Source organism: Gracilinanus agilis, chromosome 2, assembly GCF_016433145.1.
Source record: "Gracilinanus agilis isolate LMUSP501 chromosome 2, AgileGrace, whole genome shotgun sequence".
In the NCBI taxonomy this organism is placed as follows: domain Eukaryota; kingdom Metazoa; phylum Chordata; class Mammalia; order Didelphimorphia; family Didelphidae; genus Gracilinanus; species Gracilinanus agilis.
Window position 1 is genome coordinate 117,898,383 of NC_058131.1, and position 20,480 is coordinate 117,918,862.

At 33.4% G+C, this 20,480-nt stretch overlaps 1 protein-coding gene across 3 annotated transcripts in view; it reads left to right on the plus strand.

The window, feature by feature from the left end:
* The window catches only part of AFTPH (aftiphilin), a 101,639-nt gene extending 81,371 nt beyond the window's left edge, over positions 1-20,268 (plus strand). The window contains exons 7-11 of one of the 3 annotated variants that reach the window (XM_044663385.1): positions 3,528-3,588; positions 5,152-5,235; positions 8,559-8,682; positions 8,871-8,873; positions 19,099-20,268. In XM_044663385.1, the coding sequence (XP_044519320.1) occupies positions 3,528-3,588; positions 5,152-5,235; positions 8,559-8,682; positions 8,871-8,873; positions 19,099-19,243 (417 nt within the window). In that variant the 3' untranslated portion in view covers positions 19,244-20,268. The remainder of the gene's footprint in view (positions 1-3,527; positions 3,589-5,151; positions 5,236-8,558; positions 8,683-8,870; positions 8,874-19,098) is intronic. The other 2 variants (XM_044663384.1, XM_044663386.1) reach the window with 2 other exon arrangements.
* Positions 20,269-20,480: the final 212 nt, after the last annotated feature.

Genomic DNA, 20,480 nt, shown 5'->3' on the forward strand with positions numbered 1-20,480 from the left:
TGAGGAATACGATCATTTATAAGAGTCTTGAATTTCAAACTGTTTTTGTGTGGAGAGAAATGACTAGGATTTGTAGAAAATATAGATGTAAAATTCAGACTTACCTGAGAAATTCAAATACATTATTTCTATTCCAAAGTGAATTTTATCAACTAGGAATATCACATTTTAAACAAGTTGTAATGATTGACTAGTATAAATGTAATCCTAGATAATGAACACACTAATAAGGTTTCTTGCATATGAACATTAGCCCACCTGGTTTTCAGTCTGACAAAATACCATACTAGACCTGAAGAATTTTAAGGAAGGAACTGCTTTCCTCCATACACATAAAGAAATATGTATGATCTATAGACACTAGACCTTCCCATTCATGTTTTGGTTTCTATCAGCATGAATGAATCTGATTTGGGGAGGCAGTATGGTTTAATGAAGAGAGTACTGGGTGTTGAGTCAAGAAGTCATAGGTTTGGATCCTACCTCAATGTGCCATGGGTCACACTTAAAAACAAACTATGTGATCCTGGGCATTACCTCTCTAGGCTTCAGGTTTCTTATTTATAAAATGAATTAAAATGTTTGCCTCAATGAACTTTAGGTCTTTTCAGCTGTATCCATAATCATCTTAATCTTCTGAGATGAAGCATCTTTTTCATTCAGATTTTGGTAGCTTTATTTATTTCCTCCACTGAGACATTCCATATTGGCTTAAATCCCTATAACTCACAACCAATCTTAGACTGAATCTAATAAAAATCAACAACAGTTTTTCAGTCAATTTTTTTTCTAAGACATAACTTTTTGGTGCCTAATCAATTGCATTTGAGAAGACAGTGTGTACATACAAGCTAGGAATGATTTCTCGTGTTTTCTTTGGTTTTTAAAAATTATGATACTTTACATTAAGGACAGCACTGGTAGTCCTATTACCCACGTACCTCTTACTGTAAATAAGATTGAAGATTATGGTGAAACCCACATTTCATACAGTGATAAGTTATAGTCTGCCCTATTTTTATAAAACCCATTTTTACAGTCAACTGTTTTTGCCTTTAAGTCTCTATCACATTGTTACCCTAATTCATACAAGAGATTATAGATTGTTAGTGATAAAACTATGGCTGAAATCCATGTCTCCTGACCACCATCTTATGAATACTTTGACTATAAACAAATACATCATTCTTACAAATGATTCAGAGCATTAACTGTGCTACATTCCTTAAATTTTTTTCCCTAGTGCTTCCTTCTTCTGTTGCTTTAACTATAATTTCTCCAGCACTTTACTATCAAAATAATTGCTAAGGAATCCCTTTGCTGATTACTCATGACTTTTTAAACTTTTAATTCCGATAGTAACACAATGGTATTTTAAGCAGAATGCTTTCCTTTCAAAAGTTCTGTAAATCGTGCAAGTATTTATGTCCCCATTTTGCAGATGAGGAAATTGAAGCTCAGGAAGTTTTAAAATTTACTTGTATTCATGCTGCTAATAAATGTCAGAAGCAAGTACCTAGGACTTGGCCTTCATTATAACTCCTGCCAAATCCAGTGGCCTTTGCACTACACCATCCCAACTCTCTAGATGATGTGTTTGACCCACTATACAATACTGAATGTGACTATTAATTTTAAAAACTAATCTTTAAATTGAATGAGATGCATGTAACAAGTCTAAATTCCATGTCCAAATAATAGGAAGTTTGTTGAATGTTTTAATTTTGTTTTTAGAATACTTAAAGATATTGTAAAAACTAATAACATAATAGAAAAGTAAGCTTTACAAAATTACAGAATTTTCAGTGGCAATACTTTTTTCATTTTATTTAACGTTGTTGCCTAGTGATTTTTTTAAGCACTGTTGATTGACATATATAATAAGAAATTGTATAGTAATATAATAATAACTGGGAACACAGATTTGATATTTGTTAGCAAAACGTTATGAAAAAGTCCTTAATTATGTACATGTGTGCACATACATACATGTACACACACACTCCCATATATATACACTGCAGTAGTATATACTACTAATTACAGTGCCTGGCCCCTGTCCTAGAAGAACTTTAGAGTCTCAGTATTTATTCTATGAGGCAGCTAAGTGGTCCAGTGGATAGAGTGTTAACCTGAAGTTAGGAACACCTAAATTTAGATCCAGTCTCAAACACTTACTAGTCATGTGACCCTAAGTAACTTATTTAACCTCTGTCTGCCTCAATTTTCTCATCTGTTAAATGGAGATGATATTAGTACCTCACCTCCTGATTGTTATAATGATCAAATAGGATGTTTTTAAAGTGCTTTACAGACCTTTAAAGTACTATATAAACGATAGGTGTTGTTATTAAAACATTACTAGAAAATTTTCTCTCACTAAGAAATTTGTTCTCACTTAAGTGAGAAACCTGGTGGAATAACTCATTATAAACTTCAGACTCAATTAACCTCCAAATTTTTTTTTTATTTCAGGTTTATTTTCATAGTACCTTTTTGTTGTTTGTGTCTCATTTCTGTTTATATTTCTCTGCTTTCTCGTTGTTACATTCTCACAATTTAGTTAGGGGTATTTTTGGGGAAGTTGAAAAATTTTAAAACATAGATTATTAAGGAAATTTTGGGGGGAAACCTTTAGTTCTAAATGTTGTTGTCTTTGATATACGTCACTTAAAACTATAAATGCCAAAATTTGATACTTAACTTTTTCTGTTTGGGGGGCAGAATCTTATTTAATTTTTATAGAGTAAGAATGTTCTAAATTCACAAAGTAAATTTAGCTTCCTTAAAATCACATATTAGAATTAGTTTGACTGATGCCCCACATTTTTGAGAAGGAAAGATGATTGTACAATAAGTAACCCTTTTAGGTTTCTTTCTCCCACTAAAAGGGATGAAAAAAGATGAATAAAAATTTAAGTACTTTTTAAAAAACTTTGTAGTTCCATGGTTTTAAACCTTTATCTTATAGTTTTTGTCAATTATCAAAATTCTCTTCCCTTTGGGAAAAATGAAAATATGAAACTTGAAGTAGAAAAATTATCTTTTAAACAACTCATTCAAAAGGTGAAGAAACAAGGGGTGGTAGAGGTTGAATGGCTTACATGGGTCATACAGCTCCTTACTAGTAGAATGGGACTATGGCCTTGATCTCTTGACTCCCAATATGTAAAAAGTTTTTAGTAACTGATTCTTGGACAATGTTTTAAGATTTTACAGCATATATTTGTTAAGCATCATTCATAGGTACTGACTAAATTTAACATTTAATGAAAAGAAATCCTTTACTAGAAATTTTTATCCTTTTGTTGCTCGTTAAAAAGAAGTTTAAAGCTTGGTTTAGAAGATTATAATATGACTTAAGATCAATCCATAATTCACCATTTAGTAAAATGAAGTTTTATGAAGTATTCTAATCTTTTTTACGCTATTACCTTATTATTTTGATAAAACAAACTTTATTTTCAAAATCTTACATTGCTATAATCTGGATTGACAAATTTTTATTTTTTGGTTTCCAACTCTAGGAATCTCTACCACCTGTCCAGTTTGACTGGAGTAGCAGTGGCCTTACTAACCCTTTAGATGGTACGTCTCTCCGTAGAGCCTCTAGCACAAGAGCTAGAGTTAAGAAAGCTACAAAGTTCAGACAAACTTCTCTCTGCTGATTTTTTTTTAAAGACATAATTTCTTATTCTTATCTTTGGAAATTCAGGCTTTCCTTCTGATTGGTAGTTCCCCCTAGAAAAGCAGCCATTAATATTCATTACATAATTCAAAATGTACTTAGTAAGAACTAGATAAAATTTTACTTTCAATAGAACTTTAAAGCTTAGATGATTCTGGACATTCTCTTAAGTAGCTAAATAGTATTTTAGCTTGAAATATGAGTTGGGAAAAATATTTTCCTGACAAGCATCATTTTATTGGTGGGGAGGGGTTGGATGCAAAATACAGTGAAAAAAGGTGTTTCAAAGCACAATTGTTTAGCCAAAAGCAGTTTGCAAAAGATACATATTTTTTGACTCAAGTTTTCAGATATATTCATATTTTATAGAACACCAATGTTAAAAATGAAAAATGTTATTTAATGGTTGTTTTCTAAATTCAGTTCATTTCAGTGTTCAGAATTCTTAGTAGGTAATGGATGCCAGTGCTCAAATTTTGTCAACGATCACTTATGACTTTTAAAAATGCTGGCAAGTAAAGCAAGTTAGCCCTGAAATTTAGAGGGTTGAAAGTAGGTAAAAACATAAAAAGTTGGTTGAATTGTTTGTTTGTTTGTTCATTTGAGAAAAACTTAGGTTCCAGTAAAAATATGATTCCTCATTATAATTGTTTGAACATTAGACAAAACCTTTTTTGTATCACTCTTTCATGGTCCCTTTTGATAGGATAGTAGTGATTCAAGGATATTTCCACTATAGGAGATTGGATACCTTAGTGATGAAGGAAAGCCTGGATGGACCTTTTTGCTCTTGTCTAGTGTCTTATTACTTCAGTCAAATTATCATGCTTTCTTTTAACAAACAACTTCTTTAAAAATGTATCTCATTTCTGATTACTGTTTCAGAGTTAAAGGGGAACAGTACAACAATGAAGTTGTATATTAACAAGGTAGGGCAATTTGTGGCATCTAGGACCACTTAGAATATTTAAATTAAGCCACTGTTATTGATCCATAACCTGAAACTGGCAAATAAAATTGTCAGATTTTTTAAGTCACTAATTATAAACCAGCATTACTAACTTGGAAGGCTGGTTTGGGCGTGTACAATGATGAATTTCTGATGGACTGAAATTACAGTATTGTTTCCCTTTAACAGGCAGACTTATCCAGATCTTTCTGATATGGTTCCACTTTTTTAAATTGAAATAAATCTTTTCTTTCTAACTACAAAATTACTAGTGTTTAATTACTTGCATTGTACATGAGAAAAAATATATTGAGTTATTAAGTTGTTACTGTCTTTAGATATAACAAACTAATTCTGTAAGCATTGTTTTAATGTTGATTTTTAAATTGTATAATGAGTACTAATTATAACTTGCATGTTCAAGTGTGTGTCTTACCCCTTTTTACACATAACCCCTCCTCCCTTGGCTTACCTTCTGTATGGCTGCCTACCACCATGGTCACTGAATTCCAAGCTAGTGGAGGTTCCACTCTCCTGAACCTTGATTTCTTTGGGCCCGTGGATGACAGTAGCTCTAGCAGCAGCACCACCATCCCAGGTCAGCAGAGTGTTAAAACCACAACTGTGATCTAACTCGTTACTAATAGCATGATCATGGCACTTGACTTTCCTATAAGCAAGGAAAATAATTTTATCATATTCTTCTGTGGTGTCTTAATACTTTTTTTCTTTCATCTGTCTGCTGTTAGTTATTTTGCAGTACTAAGCTAGTAACTTAATTTGAAGTATGTTTTAAGGGCAAAATATTGTTATAAGGCTGAAGGTAGCTTTTAGGAATGAAAAATTAATCATAGTGACTCAGTATGTTAAAGATTTTTCCAACCTCACTTATGAAAGATGTGAAACTTTGTTAATTTAAAAGCACATTCTATAAAACCATTTTTAAAGAATCCAAGCACAATCACATATGTATCTTTTACATTGTAGTGCCTGTGATTACAGTATTATTGTAAATTCTGGCATTCAGATAATTACATATACTTTGGTGCTGCTATTATAGAATTAGGTTCCAAAATATTGGAGCTCATTGTTTAATCATATAGATGACACATACATCTCTATTATAGTTTTTATGTAGTTATTTCTTAAGGAGTAGGTATTCTATTACCTCTGAAGAAAAGTTGTCACAAAATAGTAGAAAGACATGAAAAGCTAAAAACCAAGAAAATATCCTGCAAAATGCCTGTAAAAGGAATGTTCAGCCCTGCTGAAGTTCAGTCCATTGACCAAAGGACTAATGTATCTTGTCATTTTCTAACCAAATAAAAGATGAACATTGTAATTAGATTTTTATGTTTACATTTTCTTTAAGATAATTTTCATTGAGTTCTTGTTACCTCAACTTGTGATCTAGCTGTCCTGTCAACTGGTCAACAGGGCAGCTGTTGGGGTGATATATATCCATATATGTCAGTAAAGAGTTACCATTGATCCTTTAGTAGATACCCCTTTCTTTCTTAGTTACTATAATATGCCCCTAGGCATATTATTTTGTCCTGCTTTGCAAGAGATTCTTAAGAATTGATAACTCCCATGTCTCCCGTCCCCCGTCTCCCCAGTCAAGGTAAAGTTCTAGGAATCAGGGAGGTCCTGAGAGGAGTGGCTGAGGTGTGACCCTATGGTTTTTCCCAGGGGATTTCCTCCAAAATCTGCTCACTCTTTAATGGAACCTTTTTGCTGCCAATTGGTACAATGACCATACCCTGGAATCCAGGTGATTGATTACTGTTTTCATTTTAAGATTTTGCAAGCTTGTGAAAATGAATACAGTGTTTGTTTCCAAATGATTTGTCATTCATTTGAATTCCTTCTAAATGCATTGGTTCAGTAGACTTGCCAATATGAGTAAGTTAGTCACGGAGGACATCTGATGAACTGACACCAATGCATTTAGTTTTGCTGATTACCAGGGAAAGCTGCACCAACTTCCCTGGGATGAAATTAGTTCCATTAGCTTCATTTTCTCACAATTTCATGTTATAATTTAAATTAGCTCACTACTTTTTTCTTTTGAATTCCTAACAATCTCTTTTAAATTTAATTATAACCCAAACTCTCATTTAAAAATCATCCAGTCCTCCATAAGAGCACAAATTACAGGAATTCATAAAGAGACGAAGAATTGCCCTGATAACCCAGCTTAATGTCAAGTGCTCTGAGCCAAAAGAACAAGCTGGAGAGGCAAGTGCATTTTAGCACTGTTAACCATAGTATATATTACTTTTTACCTGTTTTTTATACTTCTTACAGTATTCTTATAACTATGCTAGCTACTATATGAATTTGATTACTCCAAGTATTATTTTGGCTTATTTCTGTTGGAATTTTTTCAAAACTTGTCATCAAGCAATAGTTATACCTTCCTTGGTAGGTCATTTCACCACTTGCTTGCATTTTTTTCTGACTTGTTTCTGGGAAAGTCATTTTGTCTTAGCTTGCAATTATTATTTTGTGTGTAAAACTTATTTAGGAGGTTGGCATAGAATTTGGTTGGCTAACTTGGGTTGTATAACCAAACCTCATTAAGGTTCTGTTGAAACCACAAATTATTCTCCTTTTACATCTATACTATAGTTCTGCTGTGTTTTAAGAAGTAACCATTACTATTTTTTTTTAATCTCCCGTTTTACTGTTTTGAAAGTAAAACAGCCAGTGTTACTTGTCAAAACTAGCCAAGCTTTCTTTTCGCACCTTTATCTTGCCAGTTGGGATATAATTTTTCCATAGAACAGACATTAACTTAGATTCCAAAGTAACCTCAGAATTTAACCTTTAAAAAGAAAAAAATTTCTCTTTCCAACTTGTCTCTTAAATCCATAATTTTAACATTCTGTCACACTAAGTAAATACAGAACTCTAAAAATAATAGGTCTATTAATGTATTTTGAAATAATATGCCATATACCTTAATGGGATTCCCAAGAACTTGTGAGAGTTCTTGCATTTTCTATACCTTCCTCCCCTATTGGAAGTGGAAATTGTGGGGCTTGCTGCTTTTGCTTGTTTGGATTCTGTGAACATCTGAGATCTATTTCTAAAATTCTGCCAGTCTATTAAAAAGTAGACTTACTACAATCTAATTTCTGGTTTTCCATTATATTTTCCAGTAAGAAGAGTTTTACTTAGAATCTGAGAATACAAAATGCATGTCATATTAACACAGAGGTTTATGAGTAAGAAGGTGAAAAACATCTTCAGATTGTCTCAAGAAAAAGATATCTTTTATTATCATTTAATCATAGTTTCAAATATTATTAGCACAATTTACAGCTGAGGCAATGCCAGGGCACTATACTCTTGTCCTCAAGGAGCTCACATTCTTTTGGGAGAGAAAATATGGAATAGCTCTGTAAAACAACTAAAAAAAAAGTCTCCCTGAGCTTCATTTCAGCTTACTATGATCTAAATGAATTTTTAGTTCCTAGATCCAGTGCTGTTGGGGTTTGACTTCTTTCTGTCCTTCCCCACCTCTCCCCATCCCCCCCAAAAAAAAAATTTAAGAGAATCCTAGCTAAAGCTAGGATTGTGTATCTTAAATCACATATAGGACATTTAAAATTTGGGAACATCTTTTTATGATTTTAATTAAATCAGAATTTGCAGTTTTTCACTTACCTTACCAGTCTGTATTTTTAAACTATTCTAATAAAATCTTTTTCACCCAAATCTATACAAAAGCATATTTTCTTGCATTAAGAATGAAAGTTATAATGAGAATGTAATAGTACCTTATTTTGAAAATAATATGTGGTGACTTTAAATTACTCAGATGTTTACAGAATTAATCCTTTTGCATCTTGGATTGTGGCTGATTGACACATTTGCATCCTACCATCACTGACTGTCATTTTATACTATAAGGTGTGGATCCAGAGTTGTATGAGTTGACAACTTCAAAATTGGAAACCGCCAACTCAAGCATAAAAGTGACTGATGCATTTGCAAGACTCATGTCCACAGTAGAGAAGACAAGCACATCTACCAGGTAAACTGCAATAACAACCTAAGCTTCTTGAAGATAAAGATTGTTAATTTCAAATCCTAAGTATTAACCACTTATTTAGATTCCATGTTAAACAAAGCAACCCTGTAATGAAAAGACTTGTTAGGTGTCCATTGTCTTAATAAACCAAATTACTGTTTTAAGATCCACTTTGTATGGAGGCTATCTAGCAGGTGATACTGTACCAAATTCTGAGTTAGGAATATTGAATAAATCCCTTCAAGTAGCTTGTATTCTAGTTAAATTATAATATTTATCTTTTCATAAGAGAATGAAAGATTATAATCAGGTGTTTATCTGACTAATATTTGTAGGCTTCTTTTAGATTTTTCAGTATTGAAATCTCCTGATTTTGGTATTAAGTACCCTTTCATCTCCTATACCCATCTAACAAAATAACGTATGTTAAACTATACTTTTCCATAACTATTTACCTGCTTCCAAATTCACCAGAACTTTGCCCTTATATCCCTTTTACCAGACTGTAACAAGTAATAGCCAGCTTTCCTAGATACTTCTATAATAAGCTATTTTGAAACCCATTTGGTTTTGGGAAAGGAATCTTTTGTCAGTTGACTTCATGAAAACTCTGAAGGTCATGGGTTTTAGAAAAAGTAGGATACTAGAAGAGTATTTGCTAAAAGACATTAAAGTACTACTTTAGGATTAATCATGTTTAATTCTTATATTGACTGTGCTACAAAAGATTAGTGATTCCTCAATATTATTAAAAGGGAAATGTTTACCTTTCATTTCCTATGTAACCTTCTTATCAAGTATCAGTGCTCATTTTTGAAGGAACACCCTCTACCTGCATATCAAATCCCAGATTTATCATTTACAGCAAACTTTTTTCATTTGACTTTTAATTCATCACAAAATTGCCCCCAGAACTTTCTTCCTTGTCTCCAAATTTTTGCATGAAATATCACAGTGCCAATCAGAACTCCACTTATAATATATATAATCATTTTAAGTTTATAGGCATGGCTGTCAATATCTACCAAAGACTCACTTATAACTCTGGCCAGGTTAAATTTTTCATCTACACATTGTTTTCCCTCAGATTCTCTGCTATTAAACTAGCAACCATTTTTGTCATACTTGTGTTCTTTGGCAGAATCTTTAAGGTAACATATAGAATTAATAAAGCTCTATATTAAGTGAAACTATAAATTAAGTTGGATTTTTTAAGGCTTTTAGAATATTTTTTAAGTTCCATTTTGTCCAAATAATTCCTTCTATTATTGGAAATTTAGTTTGATATTATTTTGTCCTATTATGATATGACTTTGGAAAGTTGTGAAATTGCCAGCAATGACAGTTTATTCTTTGAACCATTAGGAGGAGCTCTAAACCTCATGGTTGACTTGCCTAATTTTAGCTCTTCAAAATAACTGTTGAACAATATCATATACTAGAAAACTTTCCAAACCGTATCACTTTAAGAACTTCTTCTCATATTTTCCCCCTTTTTTTTAAGATGTTTTAGGATTGAATTGACAAAAAGTTTTATGGTGTTTCCTATAGTAATTTTTACAGCTGCATTGAGTTCTTTAGTGTGTCTTTTATTTCTTGCTTTTAAAAACAAAAAACTCCCAAACCTTGGAAGCCCAGTATTTTTAGTTTTGAAGAATTAAATTATTGGTTGCAAATTTTATAAGTAACCGAAAGTTGAAAATGTAAATGTCCAGCAAAAGTAAATGTAAGTACCCTCAAGCCACTATGCCTAGGGAGAAACTGGGCAAGAAAATGTAGATTGTTCAGGGTAAATTCGTGCCCACTATAGCAACAGAATGCAAAGTGACAGTATCCAACTTCCTCATTTTCTAAAGGTAGATTAAATTAATAATAATAACTGACATTTTTATAGTATTTTAAGTGTTGCAAAATAATAAATTTCTTCACATTTGAGCCTTAGTACAACCTTGTAACATAGCTATTAGAGGTGTTATATCATCCCTCTTTTAAGTTTAAAAAACAGAATTATAGGCTTAAAAGATTGAAATTGACATTAGAGTACATAAAATTCAACCCCTTCATTTTACAATGAGGAAACTCAAGCAGAAAGTTTAGGTGACTTTCCCAAGCATCACACAGCTCAAAAGTTCCTAAGGCAAGATTTGAACCTTAGTCTTCCTACTTTCAAGTCCAGCTCCATAAACACTGTGTCTCTCATACAGCAAAGACAGCCTACCTTCAGGTACACGGGTAGTTTTATATATTGACTAGAACAAATGATGCTTACAAGAAGACATTTTTGTTTTAAGTCAATAATGAAAAAATAGCCTGTTTGGTCATTAAGGAAAGGTTCTTGTGTAATTTTACACCTTAAATTTTTACTTATACACAAACCCTCCTCTGGTTATTGGTCATCCTTGAGATTGAAAGACAGAAAGAAAAAATAACTAACTTTAATGAAATAGCATTAGAAACTTTAATTATGTAAATATAGTCATTTTTATTCAGAAGCCAAGTAGGGAATTTAAATTTTCTTTACAGCCTCCCACAGACTTCTACTATTAAATCCTACAATTAAGTGTCAGATTTAATTAAGTACGCCTAGAGGACTACTTCAGTAAGTAGGGTGGATTTGGAAAAGAGGGAAAAATATTAATGAGAGATTCATTGACAATAAGCTTAGAGATTTTGAAAGGTTTCATTGGCCTCAATTAAAATGACATTCAGAAATTACAAATGAATATTAGAGACCTTATTCCTAAAGAGACATTAGATACATGACTCCAAAGTCTATATGCAAACTTTTATTCCACACAGAATCAATTTTCCTATAAAATAGACTATCTTCACCTAGTTAAGATTTTTAGAAGGAATAGCCTAAGCCTTAACTCTAAACTAAAAGGAGAAAGTGATTGTGAGCATGCTTCTATAGTCCATGGTGTATATGTATGGGCAAGTCAATTCTTTTTTCATATGTAATGGAAAAGAAGGCAGAGTTCATTTATTCTAGTGTTCTTGTTATGAAAAAATTGACCAAAATTCTCAACCTTCATCAAAGATAGCTCCTATTTTTTTCCTATAATTTTTAAAATTACAAATGATCCACAGATTGACTCAGCAACTGCACCTAATGGTTTTGAAATATTTTTGAAGAAAGAAAAAGAAGAAAACACTACTTTGGGAGTTTTTATAGTTTAATTCAATTTATTTTTCTGAAAAAGGAGGAAGTATGAATATTTCGATGTTATTGCTAGGAATTACTTTGTAAGTGTATCTTTTTTTTTTTTAATACATTTTCAAAAACTCACAGTAGAGTGCTTAAAAGTTTTTAAAGTTTTCGTGTACAATTACTAGCAAGATCCCTGTTAGGCATTTAAAGAATATTTATAAAGCATTTAATGTTTTGTCTTAGTAGCATCAGCTTAAACAAGTTGTTAGAGAAAATAATGAATTATGCTATACATAATATCCATTTGATATGAAAAGAAAATTGGAACTCTCAAGAACTTTATCATTTTTTTTCACTTTATTTCTTTCAAATTACATGTAAAACAAGTTTAGCATTTTTTTAATTTTGAGTTTCAAATTGTCTCCTTCCATCTCTTCCTCCTTCCTTGAGAAGGCAAGCAACTTGATACATGTGCAGTCATGCAAAACATTTCCATGCTAGTCACATGAAAGAAAATGAAGACCAAAAAAATAGACACATGCACACAAAAAAGAAAGGTTTTTGGTTTTTTGTTTTTTTTTTTTTTAAGTTTGCTCCTATCTTCATTCAGACTCCATCTGTTCTTTCTCATATTTCATCATGAGTCCTTTGGGATTGACTTAGATCACTTTGTTGCTTTGAATAACTAGGTCATTCACAGTTGATCATTGTACAGTATTCCTGGTACTATGTACCGTGTTTCTTGATAATGCTCATTTCACTTTGCATCAGTCCATGTAAGTCTTTCCGGATTTTCCTGAAAGCATCTTGCTCTTCGTTTCTTATAGCACATAGTATTCCATCACAATTATATACCATAGTTTGTCCAATCATTCTCTAATTGATGGGCATCCCCTCAATTTCCAAGTTCTTTACCATCACAAAAAGAACTGCTCTAAATATTTTTGTACATTTAGATTCTTTTCTTTTGCTTTCATTCTTTTTTTTTTTTATCTCTGGGATACAGATCTAGTAGTGGTATAGCTGTGTCAAAGGTAGCACTTTGAGTATAGTTCCAAATTGTTTTCCAGAATGATTGGACTAGTTCAGAACTCTAATTTTTAATATGTCTCCTGCAACGTTTGTCATTTTGCTTTTCTGTCATAGTAGCCAATTTGCTAGGTATATGGGGGTGGTGTCTAAGAATTGTTTTCATTTGCATTTTTTCATCAAGAATGATATGGAGTGGGGCAGCTGGGTAGCTCAGTGGATTGAGAGTCAGTGGTTTTCTTTCTTTCATTTTTATTAATTTCTCCTTTGATTTTCAGGATTTCCAATTTGATGTTTGTTTGGGCATTTTTAATCTGTTCTTTTTCTGGATTTTCTGTTAGTTTTTTTAGTAGCATGCCCAATTTATTGATCTTCCCTTACTGAATTTTTTTGATTTAAGAGTTTACACATATATATTTTTCTCTAAATACTGCTTTGGCTGTATCCTATAAATTTTGGTATGTAACCACATTGTTATTCTCTAATGAAAATATTGTTTCTTTGACCCACTCATTCTTTAAGCTTAGATTTTTAAATTTCTAAATAATTTTTAATCTGTTTTCAGAGCCTTTATTGAATGTGATTTTTATTGCATTATGATTTGAAAAGGATGCATTTAATTTTTCTACATTTGGTTGTGAAATTTTTGTGCCATAATATATATGTTTGGTTTTTGTGTGGGTGCCATATACCACTAAGAAAAAGGTATATTCCTTTCTATTCCCATTCAGTTTTCTCCAGAGGTCTTATCACAGCTAACTTTTCTAAAATTCTATTCATCTCCTTAAATTCTCTTTTATTTAGATTTCTCTAGTTCTGAAGGGGGAAGTTGAGTTCCCCCATTAGTATAGTTTTACTCACATTTCCTCCTATATTTCATTTAACTTTTATTTTTAAAAATGGATGTTATATTATTTGGTGCTTACATGTTTAGTATTGACATTACTTCATTGTCTGTTGTACCTTTTAGCAAAATGTAGTTTCCTACACTTATTTATTTTAATTAGATCTATTTTTTCTTTTGTTTTTGTCTCATATCATGAATGCTACCCCTCCCTTTTTATTTCTGTTAAAGCACATTAGATTCTGCTCCACCCCTTTATGTTACTCTCTGTGTATGTATCTTTGTTGAAAGCATGTTTCTTGTAAACCACAAACTATAGGATTCTGGTTTTTAATCCTCTCTGCTATTTACTTCCATTTTATAAGTAAGTTCATCCCCTTCATAATTACACTGATAATTACTGTGTTTTTCCTTCCATCTTACTTTTTCCCCCTATTTATCCTTTTCTCTCTTTTCTTTTACTAACCCTCCTCAAAAATGTTTTGCTTCGTTCCACCTATGAGACAATACACCGAAGTACAAGGGTTAAAAAAAAAAAAATGTTTTGCTTCTGATCTACCCTCCTTTCTATCAGCCAGCATCCCCTCTACCTCTTGTCTTACCATACTTCCTTTCTACTTGTAGGATAAAATAGATTTCTATACCCAGCTGAGTGTGGATTATAGTCCTTCTTTGAGCCACTCTATTAGAGTAAGATTCATGTTTTGCCTGCCCTCCCCTTATTTTCCCTTCCACTGTAAAAGTTCTTTCACACCTCTTAAGCTTTGGGGCTTCCTTTACCAAGTTCTTGACTCTTTTTTCATGATTTTCATGCATCACTCTCATTTCTTTTCCCAATTTTTCCTCTACTCCTCTTATTTGATTTTATAAATCCTTTTTTTGCTTTTACAGAACCTGAAACCAATTCCCATTTTTCTTTGAGACTTTTCACGTAACTGCTTTGATTCGTTGTCTCCTTTTGAGTTTGTTATGATCTGCCCTTGATAGCAATAGGAACTTTTAGGGTCATGTTCTTTTTCTGTTTGCTTATTTTTCCAGCTTATTTCTTGACTTGTAACTATGTTAAAGTTGGGCTCTGTTCCTAGGATGGATGGAACATTGTCTCAAGCTTCACGTATTTTTAGTGTGTGTGGCTGCTTTCACAGCTAGTTTTTGGGATCTATAAGTTTTCAATACTTTCAAGTTGGTAAGACCTAAGGAGGGCTGTGGTCACTGCTCTCCTGGCCAGTGGTCTGTGAATGACCACAAGCACTCTCTTTCTTCCTGGTATTGCAACCAGGATCCATAAGCCCCTGCAGCCACATGCTCTACTGTTTTGTTTTAGGGATCCTCCTTGCCCTGGCACTACATATGAGCAATACAAGAGAGTAATGCTCCCAGTACCTACAAAAGGTCCCTTATAATATCCCTACCAGTTTTCTTACTCCTTATCATCTGTGAAGTGAGAGCTCTTGGATGCAGCCTATGCTGGACTGTACGCCTCTCACTTCAGTGAGAGAGACCTTTCCTGCCAACTCTTAATTTGTCTTGAGATAGAAACTTGTTTTACCCTGTTCTTTTCTTGATTCTATTGTTCTTTATGTCTCAAGTTTTACATGGATTTTCCAGATTGTAAGGGCACTGTACCCAAACGCTCACAATATAGCCTGCTTTCTTATCACTCAGATTCTTTACAATCCCATGGTACTAAGCAAGAAATAGTTATTTAATGGAGATCAGGTAAATGCCTTTTTTACAGGAAAAATGTTCTCATTGGCATAGTGTTGATTATTCTGATTTTCTGTTTCTGTTCACTTGAGAGCAAGATTATCAGCCACAGTTTGTTGAGCAGGAACCATCATTCAAAGGCTACTACTGACCTGAAAGATGTAGAATGCCATCCTATCTTATATTTGGGGTTAGGGGGTCCCCAAAAATCTTTAAACCTTTCTTCCCTTACTTGTGTTGATGAAATATTGGTGATTAGTCAGTGACTTAAAAAGGATAACTGATTGGGTTCATTTCACTGTACATTCTTGCCCCACACTATTGGAATTCTTCCATCTCATACCCACTTAACTAGACTTTTAAACTAAATGTTGCATTTGTTGTAGAGAGTAACTTATATTTAAAGAGTTTTTCCTCTTTTGAGTCAACTAGTTTTTTTATTTTAAATATCTAAAAATTAAGTGGCTTTATTATTCTCTGGTCTTGGTTTTAGTAGTCTATTTGCATTATAGTTTAGCTGTGGAATTAATACAGATATCCCCTCCACCTCATGGCGGTCAAGGACACGTCACCCTTGCAATCTGGAAAAACTGCATAAAATTTATTGGCCCTCCCTATGTACTAGAGAAGTATGAATTTTTTCTTTTCCTTTTATGGGGTGTTTTAAGGTCCCTTATATACATTTAGTAGTTACTAAACCACTAAACCTTTCAAGATATCTATATTTCTAACCTTTGTTGTGTGCTGACATTCACATTCTTTTCAAAACCTTTAACTTTTACCTGTTTTAATTTTTAAAAAGAAATTGTGTATAACTATGGTATTAAAAGATAAAGTGTGTTGATATTATCCAGTAGTATACATATATTTTATGCATTTCTGAGTTTCTAAACTTTTTCTGTATCTTCTTCAGGACTTTGCATGTCAACTATGGCTCCCATAAAACTTGCAAAAAATTCCCATTTAATTTCTTATGCTGACCCACAGTAGAGTGAAGCCACAATGGGGAAAGTCACCATGTGGAAGGGATAACTGTGTGTGTGTGTGTGTGTGTGTGTGTGTGTGTGTACACATACACATACTTCTCATTTTATGTTTTGAGTCAGAAGTTATTCCAGAAGAGGTATAATGGTTTTAGAATTATAACAGTATATCATAACTATCATTGGCAACTATCATTTATTAAATATCAACTCCTTGAGAGGACTACAGTGAGATTAAGCATACATGGCATTAATTTTAGGTGAAAAGATTTATTGCATTGTCTACAGGGTGTTTGTTTCACATAAACGCCTTGTTTTCCTCACTTTGAGAGCAACAAAATATGTGTTAATTTATATTTTTTCATTGGCATAATGATCTTCCATTTATTATTTTCCACAGGTGTACCTTTTAAGGACAGAAAAATAACAAAACCCAAGAGTTTATGATTAAATTACTTTAGAATAAAATACTTAAAATTTTTATTATTAAGAAAACTTTTAAAGTTTCAAATAACAAAAAAGACTTCTATCCTCAAAAAGTAAAATAAAATAAAACCTGAGGATAGATCTTAGCTAGAGATTTTAGAAGTGTCGTACCTGGAGAACCTGAATTGATAAGACCAGAATTAGGTCAGCACCCGCATAGTGCCAAAGACTGAAAAAAGTCAACAATGCAACTTTGTTTTCAAGTTTCAAATGTTCTTTTCTTTCAGTCTCCACATATCCTTGTATCATGTCAGTGTGAAAAATGATTACAAATTAAATACACACACTATAAGCCATTTGCTTTTATTTAGTCTCTTAAAATACTTCCAGTCACCCCTAGATAATTGTTAAAAAGTGAAGTCATTTTAAGAAAACCCTAGGGTAATCTCCAGCCATCGTGGGTGGTGATTCTGAAGCAAAAATATCCTTTCTCCTTCCCCTCAGCCCCTTTTCCTCTTTCTCTCCCTCCAGATGAAGCAGTCTATTCAATTATATTTTAATCTGCAAAGCCTTGGCTATGTCTCGTTCTTTTCACACTGCTGTAGACACTTGGTTCAGTAGTTTATCTACCGATAGAATTTCCAGTGTCTGATGGCAGTTCAAATAGAAACCTTGAACTTTTGTTTCACCTCTTGGCCCTAATAATCTGGTGTTGACTTTTCTTGGCACCCTACCAGCCTTTTGATTGCATCTTGGATTAAGGAGAATACGGTTTAGGAGTAAAGTAGTGGCCTACAGTAGTTTTGTTTTATATCTACTTCTACCCTCATCTCTTCCTCTTCCCTAGGTTCAAGGAAGAAATAATAAAAGAAATTACTTGGTAAAAAGAAATAGGTTAGACATTAACTAATTATTAGCTTGGCTCCCAAACTTCTTTTTCACCCAAAGAAAAATTATCATTTAATTAAAATCAGAAACTTTGTAAGTAGAAAAATGAGGATTTGGCTGTAAATATTTTTTTTTACATTTTTTTTTTAAACCCTTAACTTCTGTGTATTTGACTTATAGGTGGAAGAGTGGTAAGGGTAGGCAATGGGGGTCAAGTGACTTGCCCAGGGTCACACAGCTGGGAAGTGTCTGAGGCCGGATTTGAACCCAGGACCTCCTGTCTCTAGGCCTGGCTCTCAATCCACTGAGCTACCCAGCTGCCCCTGTAAATATTTTTTAATAGTATCTTGAAATACCCTACAGATTGGATTACAATAATGGACTCTTCCTGAGTTACTTTTAAAGATTACATAGCATTTCCAGTGGTGCTGGGGAAGCAGCAGTCCTTTGTCTATATGCCTCCACTGCCTCCCCCAGCCCCACCCCACCCCACAATCTCCTGGAGCAGTTGGTACTGTTGATCATAACCTTTGAAACTCTGTATGGTTTCATCCCCAGTTACCTTAGAGACTAACTCTCTCCCTCTGCTCTTTCTCCCCCTCTCTCTGAGCATCCTCAACAGGAGAATTCATCCTCTGTGCTGCTGCTAATGGGCTCTCTATCTGAATCCCAGAGGGGCAAAGTCTGGGTGTTTTTACATAAAGGGCTTTCTCTTTTTCTGGAATTCCCTGATGAGAACCAATAGAGCCCAAGGTTGAAATTTCTTGCTAGGATTCAGGCCAGATACATTTTATACTGTTATTTTAATTTTTACATTTTCTTTTTTTCCTTCTTTTTTTTTTTTAAACCCTTACTAAATATTGGTTCCAAGGCAGAGGAGTGGTATGGACTAGGCAATTAGAGTTGTGACTTGCCCAGGGTCACACAGCTCGCAAAGCATCTTGAGACCAGATTTGAACCTAGGAATTCTTTATCTCTAGATCTGGCTATCTACAGAGCCACCTACCTGCCCCTACTTCTTAGAGAGTAAAGAAAGCCCTGTGTTAGGCAAAGTGGACCTGTGACCATGGGTTTATTGTCCTCCTTTAGTAACATTTTTGAATTGTAGAGACAACTAAGCAAAGTTGTTAACTGTTTTCAAAAATGAAAAAAATGTGTACTTAGGTAGAAACATAATTGTCCTTGCAGTAGCATTTGACAAAGGAAATATCTTGAAAAGCTGCCTTGTATTGAGCAAATACAAGTCAGAGTTAGAGATGAAAAGAGAACATCAGTGACTAGTGGGAGTAGCAAATACTTAGGTCCTTGGTGGGTTGCTGGTTCATAATATGGAATAGATTTTCCCCATTGACAAAGAAATGATTAACATGCCCTTCTTCTTCTGTCAACAGGAAGCCTAAAAGAGAAGAGCGTCTGAGTGAAGAGGCTGCCAAGGTGATTGCTGGCCTTCCCGACTTGACCTTCATGCACGCCAAGGTGTTGATGTTCCCAGCTACGTTAACACCTTCAGCAAGCTGCCACGAGAAGGCTGACTGATGAGGAATGTGAATGGGACGGTTTCTATTGATTTTTGCTTCCTTCCTTTCCCTTCCCACCGCCAAAAGCATACTGGCTTTAATTTAAAAAATAAAAACAAAAACAAAAAAACAGATTTCAAGTTCAGCTGATTTGTTGGTAAGCAGCACTAGAAAGATATACATAGTAATGTATATTTATTTACATACTGAAGTCCTAAATTTATATTAGAAAAATGTAAATAATCGGGGGTGAACATTTTTGAAGATCTATTCTTTTTGTGTTGCTGGGGTGTATACATTTATGTCTTTGTGAAATACACTGGTGGTGTCCTTCTTACAAAACTTTTAAAATGAAAAAAAAAATTAAAAACTCAAATCTTCACTGTCTGTGAAATCCCCTTCAGGTGTTTTTCAGATTGCATTGAATGTCTTCTTAATTTGCCTAACACATTGAATTACTTTTGCTATTACAAATGAGCTTTAAAAGGTTTTATTTTATTTTTTTTGTATGTGGTGGGTTTGGTTCAGATCTTTTTTTTTTTTTTAAGGCTGTTGCTGAAGATTTGAAGCTATGTTTTTTTCACCTTTCCCATCTGGCATATAGCTGTACAGCCTTTTATAAGGTACTTTCATCAGTTGGTATTCTGTTAATAGGGATGGATCATTGTCAAAACTTGATTGGGAGGGATTGGATTAGAAAAATATTGTGTCTGCTTTAATCAGTTTGATTTGGAGAAGGACCAAAATTACATGAATGTCTTGCAATGAAACTTACCTGTTACTGATTTTTTTTTGTTCTATTATACCACTATTTTGTTTGAGGATTTTGCACAGTGTAAAATGACATAATCATAGATTGCTATGGTTTAGGCTGTATATACAGTAAAGACTATGGGTTGTAAATGTTTGGGGAAATTCCTATGGAAAAAAAGAGAGATGTAGAAGAACCTCTAACAAGGTTAATATGCATGCCCCAGGTCTTTTGAAATTTAAGTGTGTAAATTTCCTTTTAGCTTATAAAGAAATAAAATAATTTAAAAGATGTGTAGTCTGGTGTTCTTTGTAGAGAGAAGGTCGCTATCAGTTCTATTTTGTGATTAAGAAGAAGAATAAGGAACTTCAAGGGATGCTTTGATAAAGTTGTTTAGTTTCTGTACCAAGCAGCCTTCAGAAATGGTGATTCCTCTACTATCTAAAGGCTAGAAAAGAATTGATTCTGGCCCATGAGAATTAGATCCCAGCTGACCTGTGCTGGC